The 12,662-nt window shown below is 44.9% G+C and overlaps 1 protein-coding gene across 1 annotated transcript in view; it reads right to left on the bottom strand.

The window, feature by feature from the left end:
- Positions 1 to 5,181: 5,181 nt before the first annotated feature.
- LOC122935955 (cytochrome P450 2K6-like) overlaps positions 5,182 to 12,662 on the bottom strand; it is a 225,411-nt gene continuing 217,930 nt past the window's right edge. The window contains exon 9 of the mRNA XM_044291920.1: positions 5,182 to 5,609. Coding sequence (XP_044147855.1) covers positions 5,431 to 5,609 — 179 coding nt within the window. The 3' untranslated portion in view covers positions 5,182 to 5,430. The remainder of the gene's footprint in view (positions 5,610 to 12,662) is intronic.

Below are 12,662 nucleotides of genomic sequence, written 5' to 3'. Positions count from 1 at the left end.
ACTGAGCCTGCAGCCTCTCACACACGGGCAGCCAGGCAACTGCAATATATATATATATATATATATATATATATATATATATATATATATTAAAAAAAGCACACTGATGTACCAGCCCTGAAATGGGCTTTTTTGGGTGCTGTCAAGACGCTGTCCTTACAGCAGATGAGTCTGTGGACACAGAACACTGCCCTAGCTAACGCTTTCCCTATTGAATCAGCAGCAGCAGTAGTACTGTCCCTCCTCTCATTGAGAATGCAGCTTCCGAATAAATCTAAAATGGATGCTGTCCAGGAGGTGGGAGGGTCTGCTGCTGATTGGCTGGAATGTGTCTGCTGACTGTGAGGTATAGGGTCAAAGTTTACTCAATGATGATGTATAGGGGGCGGACCGAACTTCGCATATGTTCGCCCGCCACGGCGAACGCGAACAAGCTATGTTTGCCGGGAACTGTTCGCCTGCGAATAGTTCGGGACAACACTACCCAGCGGCGCGTCCCAGAGGAGAAGTCATCTGGATTCAGGAGTCGCGGCTGGTGGGAACACAGCACCCAGGCAGCCAGGTGAGATTTCATGGGGACCGTTAGCGCAATTGTTGCAGGGTTTTGGTAATGGGGGGGGGGGGGTTAGATTTAAGCAGGGGTTTGGGGCAGCTTTTTGGGGGTTTGGTGGGTTTACTGGCCAACTGGGTAGTGGTAGGAGGGTCCCCATTGCAGGCGTGGTGGTTGGCGGGAGCATCGGGGTCAGGTGGGGAGCCCAGGCGGGGGTTAACGGGCACGGGGGTGTCAGTGCAGACTCAGGCGGGGAGGGAAGCGGTAGAGGACAGTACGCGGTTGGATGATAAGGCAAAAGGTGAGGTCTATGTTTGTTTTGAGGGGTCTTTGGGGGCTCATTTAAAGGCCGAAGTTAAGGAAAGGATATGGAGGGGGGATTACGTGGAAATTTTTTCTCTACTTCCCCTTGAAAGATTCAACCTGGATAGGGTGCGTGTGGAGGATGGGAAAAAAGAGGAGGAGGAGAAACGAACGTTTGCCAATTGTTTGCAGGCATTTGTGTTATTGGCGGGTGTGATTGGGGAAAAGGCGCCGGAAAATTGTTCGGCCCTGTTTTGTTATTTAGACGCGGTCGGTGAGGCTTATCAGACATATGGAGGAGTTGCTTGGCTGCGGTATGATGAGCAATTCCGGCAGAGGAAGGCGGTGCGTCCAGAAATACGATGGGACCACAAGGACATTGCCTTGTGGCTAAAAGTGACGGCACCTGTGCGGTCAGGGCAGCCCTTTCGGGGGGAGGCGGGCAGTGGGGGTGCACCAACCCTGGCGACTGCATCCGCTAAGGGCTTGTGTTTCACGTTTAACGAAGGAGGTTGTCAATTCGGGGTTAAATGTAAATTCAAGCACGAGTGCTCTGGATGCGGGGGGAATCATGGAGCGGCGAGATGCTTTAAGGGCGGTAGACAAAAAGGGGGCGATTCTCATAGCAAAGGGGGAGACGCCGGTGCGGCTGGGAAGGATCGAGGCGTATCTCGCTAGATACCCCATTAGAGAGGCGGCGGCCTTGATTAGTAATGGTTTTCGTGTTGGTTTTAGGATTCCGTTTGTGACAGGGGGGCGGTGTTGTTAAGAAGTAACTTGCGGTCGGCAAGGGAGCATCAGGAGGTTGTGACGGAGAAGCTAAGCAAAGAGGTGTCACTAGGGAGGATGGCGGGTCCATTTCGGGAACCACCTCTCCCTGATTTACGGGTGTCACCGCTGGGGGTATTCCCTAAGAAAGAGGTGAACAAGTTTCACCTTATACATAACCTGTCATTTCCGAAGGGATTGTCAGTCAATGATGGTATTGATCTTTTGGGGGGCCGTCCGGGCAGCTGTTCGCCCGGACGGTCAGCAGCTGGGTTTCGACCGGGAGTCTGTCTTGGTAAGATGGATAGGGCGTAGGGGCATGGTCTGGAAGGGGGTGCTGCCTGAGGTGCACCGTTTCATAAGGATGGATAGGGCGCCTTATGTGTTGGTGGGTATGCCTCCTAGTACAACTGCAGCTGCTAAAGAGCTTCAAAAGCAGCTACCTGCAAGGACATTCCCCCCCATTTTAGCAGAAGTTCAGTTTTTTCCCCTCAGGTGCTGGTGTTGGGAACACAAGCTCAATGCAACTGTATCTAACTAACATGTGCTTTACCATCCAGAGAATAGGCAGTGTTTTAAGTCACAAAATTCTAGTCTCAAATCTGTGTCAGGGCATCGCCAGACAATACAAGTTTTTTTTTTTGTTTTCTTTAAAAAAAAAATAATAATACAAGTGTGCAATGTGTGTTTTACAATACAGAGGGTAGTGTTTAAAATCTCTGAGTGAAAACATGTTAAATACTAGTCTGAAATCTGTATTAGTTCCTCAAAGTTTGTGAGTAGGTACAACTGCTGCATTAACAATCTCATTCCCCTCATATTTATCTTAGAACAGACATTGACCCTCATGTAGCAGGAGACAATGGGAGAACAGCTAACACATCTTGCTGTCTGCCCTGTAGCTGTTCGGAGCCTGAGAGGAGAAAGTCCCATAGAGAATGAGGAGCTGCCACCAGAGGAGGAGAAGAATGATGACAATGAGGACACCCGCCTCAATGATCAATCATCTCACTGGAGAGCGCTGCACAGCGTGCAAGCTGAATCACATTCTTGGAATCTGTACACTCGTACGGTCGCCACTCGGTTTCTATGCTCCCATCCAAACCATGCTGTTTCTCTGGATGGTGAGTGATATGATCCTTAGTGTGCACTTAGGGGGACAAGACAATTGAAAAGGCACCCTGGGTAAGATCCACAAAACATAGGGAACGGCCCCAATTTTATCATACTCACAGAATAAAACTTCTTAAAAAGCATTTAAAAAGTTTCTTTCCCTGTTGCATACCTGACCGGTTTCGCCTTTACAGCTTTCTCAAGGGTTACAGAGATAATCCCCACCCCCTTCATTTTGCAGGCAGGAAAATGAACTCCTTTCTGCACCTGTTACTAGTGTTGAGTGAAATCTTGTGCGCGGTAACGTATGACGTCATCACGCACTGCTCGAGATTTTGCACTGGATCTTCAAGCAAGATGGTCACAGCAGGCTCTTTGCGATCAAATGGATAAATTTAGTATTTAAAATTTTTATTTAACAGATTAATCCCTGACAGCCCTTAATGGTCATCTCAGATACAGCGATCAGTGATAAACGGGGCATCTGAGGGGTTAAATGATGGTGAGCGGTGTAATCGCAAAGTAATTAATCACAGAGCGAATTTTTTTGTGAAATTTAGCGAAGCAGCCAAATCAGATTTTGAGAACTTCACTCATCTCTACCTGTTTTATCACAAATAGTACAAGATAAACATTCTGTATTGCATTCTGTCATAATAGATGCTGGCCATAGACTTCAATTATGATGGAATGCAATACGAAATCCCCCATTAGGCTTCCGTTGTGCATGCCATCATAGAGCTCTGTTATGGTCCGTGGTAACAGAATCCATTACGGAAATTGCAAATTGCAAGTTCACTCAACACTATTATATACCAATTTTCAGGGAAATTGGAACAACCAAGTTCCAAACTGAACTTTGTGAAAAATTGGCTGAATGAGACACAAAGAAAATTTTACTTAAAGGGAACCTGTCACCAGTTTTATGGTGTCCTAACTAAGGGCAACATAAATAAGTGACTGATTCTCTTAGCAAAATGCTGGGTCACTTTCTTTAATTGACCCAGTCAATCTGCCAACAACTTGTATTGAAAAGCTCCAGCTGATAATGATGAGTCATGAATATTCATGAGCTCCTGACTCTCCCCGCCCACCTGCTGCTGAATGACATTTTGTTTCCATATGAATCAGCAGCAGGTGGGCAGGGGAGTGGCTATAGCTGTTAATTAAATATACGCTGGACTCAATGACATCACGCTGGACTCAAATCAGCTCATTAGCATGCGGCATGCGGCACCTTTGTGTGTATATTATGAGGTAACTATCTATCACACCAGTAAGTGAATACATCTAAGGTACTTTTTAGTAGCTAATGATTGTATATAATTAGTTAGATTATAATCAAATATCCACATGACAGGTTCCCTTTAAAAATAAACAAGATAATATTCAGGCTACGTCTACACGACAACATTTGTTGTGCGACATTTTGTTGCACTAATCTCGTGGGACAATTTTTATAATGGCAGTCTATGGTGTCGCACTGCAACATGCAACATGCTGCGACTGCGACGCAGCAGTTGCAGAAAATCCATTTGAGATGGATTTTTCTGCGACTGTTGCGTCACAGTCGCAGCATGTTGCAGTGCGACACCATAGACTGCCATTATAAAAATTGTTCCTGGACATTGGTGCAATACAATGTTGTGCTACAAATGTTGCAGTTTAGTTGTGCCCTATCTGTCGCGGGACTTATTGTCGTGCGACAAATGTCATACTGTAGTTGAACATTTCCATTTTTTTTTCTAGGAACAATAGGAATTGGTAAGGGTAACCCTTCTTGACCTCTGTTTGCTTAATTCCCCCCCAATATGATTAAGATCAAGGATTGACAGGGAAGCTGTGTGCAGATCCCCTCTCTCCCAAAATTCCAGAGGAGCACGAATGGCTTGTAAGCCTCCTCACACTGGTTAAGGTGCTCTTTCCCTAAGGAGAGTTAGTTCCCCCCGGACACAGGCCTCTCACCTAGTTTAGCCAGTACTCTCTGCTCTGCACTGATGAGGTGCAATCACCCCGAAATAGCTGTCTGCAGATGAGGTGCTGGCTTATTTAATATCCAAGTCATGTCTCAATACTTATTTTAAGAGCTGAACATTGACTTATAGGATAGCTGCCTTACATGTGGTGGCATTAGAGGCAGAACTTGTTAAGAGCTAATTGGGATCCTTTCCTGTTACGATTCTGCCTTATCTAGGCTTTACAATAAATAAGCATTAACTTAAAGACCTTATAAGGATCATGAGATGACTCTGCACATTTGTCTTAGTCTATGCAGCAAAGCTGACATGTAAGCTACAGAAAACAGCTTCAGACTATTCTGACTTCCTACAATTTTTAAGTTTTTGAGAATCATGGCTGCAGAAAGACCCTTATGGTTTGTTTGTTCAAGGGGCTTCAAGGTTCTACATGCACCAGAGTTGAGTTTTTCATGTAAATACAAAACATCATTAGAATTAACCATTTCCATCATTTTAATTGCAACTCAATGGAAAAAAAGACATATCTAAACGATGTAACAATGAATTACACCAAATGACAAGCTAATCCCAGGGTAGTCCATTTACAATTAAGTATGTAAGATAAAGTGAATGATTAACTAAACATTGTATACTGATATTGATTATTTTCTGTAGACATTAATAGGGTAATCACGGGGGAGGGGGGGGGGAAACACAATACACTGCATATTTTTTTAATCAACGAGACACAGCGCAAATCATGTGAGGCAGTGGTGCATTTGTTATTCCAACGACTGGTGACAGGTCCGCATCATTGACCCCTGGGGGGAAGCAGAAGGTGAATTTCTGCAGAAGGCTTGTAAAAAACATGAAAAGCTCCATTCTTGCAAGCGTCTCTCCAGCACAGGCTCTTCGACCTGAAATGAAAAAAATGATAATAATTAGATGGGCAAATTGAAGCATCTGAAGTGGAATTCGATCCAAAGTTTAGGAAATTTGATTTGCCACAAATTTAAATTTCCTCGCGCTTCGTGGTAATGAATTGTTTTTTTTTCTAGAATGACTGTAAGAAGCCCTGGGCACACAATATGACCCATAATGCAGTGCAGCGATCCTACCCAGAGATAGCCATCCCCTGTGACATATTAAAAGCCTCATCCCGCTCTGTCTCTGCCATTTAACTGTGAGCTGACATAAGGAAGAGACGTGACATGTGCCATGGACAGCGTTGCAGAAAACAGTTTAACCCCTTAGTGACCACCCATACGCCTTTTTACGGCGGTCAGTAAGGGGCCTTAGGCTGGGCCGTCGCATTTTTACTGTGGCCCAGTCTAAGCTCTGCACGGGGAGCGCGGACCCAGCACTCACATGAGAGCCGGGGCCCTGCTCTAACAGCCCTGACCGGCAGAAGTGCCGATCTGGGCTGTTTAACCCTTTACATGCCGGGTATTACAGATTAGGGTAATTAAGGGTGACCACCTGAGTCAGACAGAAAAATTATGTACTGAGTGGTCAAATTAAAACTTAACATTTAATTAATATATTTAGAAAATTGGTCCCAAGATATAACGATAAATAAACAAACATAAATCAGAAGCAGCGCGGCGGGTTGCCACACGGAAAAGCTGGTACCCTGTATCGAGTCAAACCCCACCAGGGTGAGGTTCCTGTAGGTGACTGGTGGCGGTTCACCGCCATCCGGTCACATAGGCCAGTGTAGGGCTCTAGGGCATCACTAGGGCCAGCCAGCACTACAGACCACACTGCATCACGCAATTTCCAGAGCAACGGTGTGCACATCCATCAACACCAGCCGGAAAATTGTGGATCCAGAAGCCTTTCATCTGAGTGGTAGGACCAAACGGTTATTTTTGGTGCCGCCGAGCATCTTTCTTCAGTGTTTGACTCGATACAGGGTACCAGCTTTTCCGTGTGGCAACCCGCCGCGCTGCTTCTGATTTATGTTTGTTTATTTATCGTTATATCTTGGGACCAATTTTCTAAATATATTAATTAAATGTTAAGTTTTAATTTGACCACTCACTACATAATTTTTCTTTACATGCCGGGTGCAATGGCGCCCACTGCATGTAAAGTTGGTGACAGAGGGAGCGGACTCCCGCGGACTCCCTCTGTCTCCCATCAGCACCCCAAAAATGCGATCACGGGGTGCTGATGTGTTGGGAAGCTTACCTTGCTTCCAATCAGGGCCCCGAGCCTGTCTGCAGTTATCTCCAGCAGGCTGTGCATCTCTGGCGCAGCCTGCTGGTCAATCTTTGAATAGCATTGCTATTGAAATGTAATGCATTATAGAGATAATGCATTACATATTCAAAGCAATCAAAATACTGTATATTTTAGTCCCCTTGTGGGACTTTTAAGTATTAAAAAAAATAGAAAAAATTTACACATTTATTAAATAAAAAAATTCCATAAAATAAAAAAATATGCTTTTTTTCCATTGAAAATACGCTTTTCAATGAAAGAAAATTGCAAAAAGAAAATATCCCCCATATGTTTGGTATTGCCGCGTCCGTAACAACCCTGACTACATAAATATTAAATAAATTATCCCATATGGAGAACGCCGTAAAAAAAAAAAAAAAAAGACAGAATTTCTAATTTATTCTTAGTTTCCACCGAAAAAAAACGTTATAACAAGCGATCAAAAAGCGGCATTTACTCCAGAATGATACCAATGAAAAATACAAGTTGTCCCTCAAAAATCAAGCCCTCACACAACTCCATAGAAAAAATAAAATAAAAATTATGGGTCTTGTGAAGTGGCAATGCAAAATAATTTTTGGGGTTAATAAAAGGGGTTTTATTGGAAAGAAAAGTAGTAAAACTTAAAAACAATTATAAGTATTTTGTATCACTGTAATCGTACTGACCCAGAGAATAAAGATGTTATTTGTACCGAAAAATGAACGCCGTAGTATTGCTATTTTTCCCCATCTCCCTCCCAGAAAGACTTAATAAAAGTTAATAAGAAAGTTATGTGTACCCCAAAATGGTGCCATTAAAAACTACAACTTGTCCTGTAAAAAACAAGCCCTCATAAAGCTAAATAGATGAAAAAATAAAAAAGTTATAGCTCTTGGAACGAGACCATGAAAAAAGGAAGAAAAACGCTTGGTCATAAAGGCCCAAACAGGCTTGGTCACTAAGGGGTTAAAAAAGAATATTGGATAGGGAGAGGATTTTTGAGACTGTAGGGACAGTGCAAATTGAGTGTAATCGCTGTGCATCTTATTGAACTGCTGCCACATGCTTAGTTATTTTACACATAGACTTACTGTGCCCCAGACTCAATATTAAAGGGTGGTCTAATTTATTGTTCAACTGCCGGCACATTTTTAGTTAAACTGTTACATTACTAATACAGTTACTGTATAATATGGCCAACAGACATAGTATACAGTGCCCTCACATGACTTGAACCTGCCTCTTACTTTTGAAGCCCATTCTGCTAGCCAAGTAAGGTATGCTGCCGGCTTTGCTCCACTTTTCAGCAAGGATGAGCTTTGTGAGGACAGATAGCAGTTACAGGCCAGCAAATACTTGGAGAAGAGATCTGCTGTGTTCAACTGCCGATGATGACAGTCAGGTGGGCCAGGGACGAGCACATGAGACAGTTGAGGGAGACCAAACATTTGTAGAATATGATATAGCCAATCCCATGTGGGAGCCAGCTGAAAAGGAAGCAACGTCATAATCAGGGGGCAAGGTTTTTTTCCTTAGAAGCCCGAAGTGTGCTTTCTACACCCGTGCAACAAAATCGTGCAGTGTGCCACACAAAAAAGGTGCACTAGGTCACGGTCTATCGCAGGTCCTCTCCATAAGAGAAGGGCCCCCCACAAACCATTTCCTATCCCTCCAGGGCCAAAGCTCCTGCAAAGGACTGGGAAAAATGGTAACCCTCAGCCAAAGCCAAGGATATGCCCATCTATGCTCCCAGCTTTCGCCTAGGCTGCCACCCAAGGTGTCAGCCAGGAGTTTTAACAAAGGTCTGGACTCTCCCCGGATGGAGAGCCCACGGGGTTTGGCAGGGGCGTGAGGAACCAATATGGCCACACACACCCCCTAGACCTCAGGGGGTGGTACCCGTAAGGGCGCCGCAACCCTGAAAATCCTAGTGACAAACATGTAAAAGTGCACACAGTGAACACAAAAATTAAATAAGTGAATGTGTGCCATTACGGCGCGGACATTTAACTAGAATCATAAAAATTCCAAAGCCAAGCAAAGAGAGGTGAGTATGCTAAAATGTGTGAAAGTGAAGTGCGATCAAATGTGCCATCACTCAGTGGGATCCCACCCCCAGTGAGTTCAGGCACCCCAGGGTCACTGCTCCTGGGGCACGTCTGCACCTCAGGCTTCCAAACAACTCAGCCCATAGCTTCGATCCAGCAGAACCCTTCGTCACCTAGCAAGGGTACCTTTAAACCCAAGCCGTACACGCTAGGAATGCTGTGTGGTTCACTGCCCTCCTCCATGCCACACTGCAAGCCCTCAGGTATGCCCTGTATGGATGGAGTTTACAGCCCGGGAGCAAGCTCGACCAGACTGATAAGAACAGATATTTTTTTTTTAAGTTGACTATCTCTTTGCAGGGACGCCATTTTTATTAAAAGAATAACAAAATAAGTTTTACAATATTACAAAAAAGAGAAATATAAATAATTAAGAGTACATGGTAAAAGGAATAGAATTGTATAACAGAATTCCATTCGCTTAAAAACCATTTCCTCTCTGCGGTGGTGTTAACTTTTTTATCTATTAAAAAATAAATATACATCTCACTAAAACAAAGACCCAGAACATCGTCGACTGATAAAATTTCATGTTTAAAAGCTAAAATGTTTCTCGCTTTCCACAGAGCTTCTTTTACACAGTTCACCATCTTCCATGCCACAGCTTTTTCAAGAGCTGTTGGGCATTCCAGGGATCCGTATAAAATCATATTATTTGTAATGTCTCTTAGGTCTGCCATCTTCTTTATTAGCGGAAGCACCCTTCTCCAACACTCTTTTGATAAGTAGCATGTCCATAGCAAATGTTTAATCGATTCATCATCTTGGCACCTTTCTCTTGGGCAGATGGCAGACCTTACGTATCCTCTGCGGTGCTGGAATGCCTGGCATGGAAAACACTGGTGAACACAGCTCCAAGCAAGGTCCTTCTGGGAATTAAGATAGGAGGCATTCATATTTTTTTACATGTTTCATCTCCTTTTCTCTTAGATCTTTTATTATTTTTTTTACTGGTTTTCAGTTATTCTATGCTCTTTTCTTTTAAATTAAAATTCAACACTATTTTCTCTAAAATCTAATTATTTTCTGGTAAATTAAAAGCTTAAGGCACAGATAAAACAGTACTAAACCATTTAAATTTACGCATAAAATAAAGTAGGCGGCGCAGGCACGTGACGCCAGTGAGTTACGGCCGGCCGGCAGCCCTGCTCTGCCTGCTACAGGACATTTAGTAAGTAGTACAGATGGGGCTGGGGATCGGAACTTCATTGAAAGCTATTATAAAATGTTTAGGCATTAAGGAAGTGAGTGAGCGGTGGGGCCGGAGTACAGTGCCGCACCGGCCCCGCTGCATTTGCATGCCACCGGCCCATCCCACAGGTATATTAGGGCATATGTGGACGGCACTGTTATGGGGGGTGATGTGTGAATGCCACTATTATGGGGTGGGGGATATGTGGATGGCACTGTTATGGGGTGGGGGATCTGTGGGTGACACATATATAGCAGTGCAATCCTCAGATCCACCCCCCATAACAGTGCCATCCACAGATCCCCCTCCATAACAGTGCAATCCACAGATCACCCCCCATAACAGTGCCATCCACAGATCACCCCCCCCATAACAGTGCCATCCACAGATCACCCTCCCATAACAGTGCCATCCACATGTCACCCCCCCATAACAGTGCCATCCACAGATCACCCCCCCCCCATAACAGTGCCATCCACAGATCACCCTCCCATAACAGTGCCATCCACATGTCACCCCCCCATAACAGTGCCATCCACATGTCACCCCCCCATAACAGTGCCATCCACAGATCACGCTCCATAACAGTGCCATTCACAGATCCCCCATAACAGTGCCACCCACAGATCCCCCCATAACAGTGCCACCCACAGATCACCCCCATAACAGTGCCACCCACAGATCACCCCCCATAACAGTGCCATCCACAGATCACCCCCCATAACAGTGCCATCCACAGATCACCCCCCATAACAGTGCCATCCACAGATCACCCCCCATAACAGTGCCATACACAGATCACCCCCATAACAGTGCCATCCACAGATCACCCCCCATAACAGTGCCATCCACAGATCACCTCCCATAACAGTGCCATCCACAGATCACCCCCCATAACAGTGCCATCCACAGATCACCCCCCATAACAGTGCTATCCACAGATCCCCCATAGTAGTGTCACGCACAGACCACCATTAGTTCAAAACCCACCAAAAGCACACCTTTTAGTTAAAAAAAAATTTTTTCTTATTTTTCTCCTCAAAAACCTAGGTGAGTCTTATGGGCCGTTGCGTCTTATAGGGCAAAAAATACGGTAATCACTACGAGTTTTTTCTCGTCGAAGGCTCAACAATCCGGATACCCTTAAGCCTGGGATCATCCTTAATTTTCTCAGCTTTTTCTAAAGCATCACGGAAAATTCTGTCCCCCACCTCAAGTAGAGGCTGAGCTTGTTAAGAGCTCATTTGCATCCATTTCTACACACTAGCACTGCACAGTTTCATAAAATCAGCGGCAGGCAGGCATCACATAGTGGTAGAGAGAAAATACCATACTCGCCAGTGTGGGAATTTTTCACAAAGTTACTGGGGGACATTAGCGTAGTGGTATTTAGGATGTGTGGGCAGAAGGTGAGGCGCAGCCTGGGTGTTAATGTTGGCACGACAGGCCTGCATCAACACATGGAGCATCACCATGAAGTGGTGTGGGAAAACCATGTCATTTATTTAGTCTTAAAGCCTGAAGCAGCAACAGCTGCATCTCCCATCAGCCTGCACCCACTCTCCAGCAGTCAGGGCTCGACAACATCAGCAGAAGGAAGATGTCAATCCTTCCCATCAACTACAATGTTGTTTATGGCTCCTGATTCTTCCTTTCCTCATCACTTATTTCAACAGCAATCGATCACCAAGGCGATTTCAAAAAGACAACAAGGCCTCTCAGTGTTTGGTAGAGTTCATGCCAGTGCTGACATATGGAGTTGCAACTATGGTCAAGGACAATATATGTTGTTCACAGCCCACTGGTTAAATGTGGCTCTGGCTCGGGCACACCAGGCAATGGCAATGCCACCTTCGTGTTGTAATGTTGGGATTTCTACGCCAATGTCCAACTTTGCCTTCTCATCATCCACCTTGTCCTCACCCTCCCCTCTAGGCACAGTTCACAGTGGTCCTCCAGCATATCATCTATGCAAAGCTAGGCATTGTAACACGGTTCAGCACATAGTCAGCCTTGTGAATGGGGAGGAACTGCTCCACGTCATCAATAAAGAAATCAAAACACTGACTGTCTACTCGCCAACTGGAGATAGTAACCATGGTTACTGATAACTGGAAGAACATTTTGTCTGCACTGCGAGAGTGAGGGCTGATCCATGCACCCTGCATGGTGCACTTCTTCAATCTCATTGTCACTTGGTTCCTCAAGTGTTCCACTGAACTGCAAGAGCTCTCAAAAATGTACAGGAAACTGTGCATGCACTTTAGCCACCATGCAAAACATGCCCTCCTTGAGCTGCAAAGGCAAAATGCTCTTCCCCAACATTGTCTCATATGCAACTTTTCACCCATTGGAATTCCATGCTCCGTATGTTAGACCTCCTGAATGAGCAGAGGATGGTGGTCAACAATTTCTTAATTGCTGCAGATGGACAGGTCTACTCCCCGATGTAACTTCCACGT

Source organism: Bufo gargarizans, chromosome 4 (genome assembly GCF_014858855.1).
Source record: "Bufo gargarizans isolate SCDJY-AF-19 chromosome 4, ASM1485885v1, whole genome shotgun sequence".
Lineage (NCBI taxonomy): Eukaryota > Metazoa > Chordata > Amphibia > Anura > Bufonidae > Bufo > Bufo gargarizans.
This window is presented reverse-complemented; position numbering and strand designations above follow the sequence as displayed.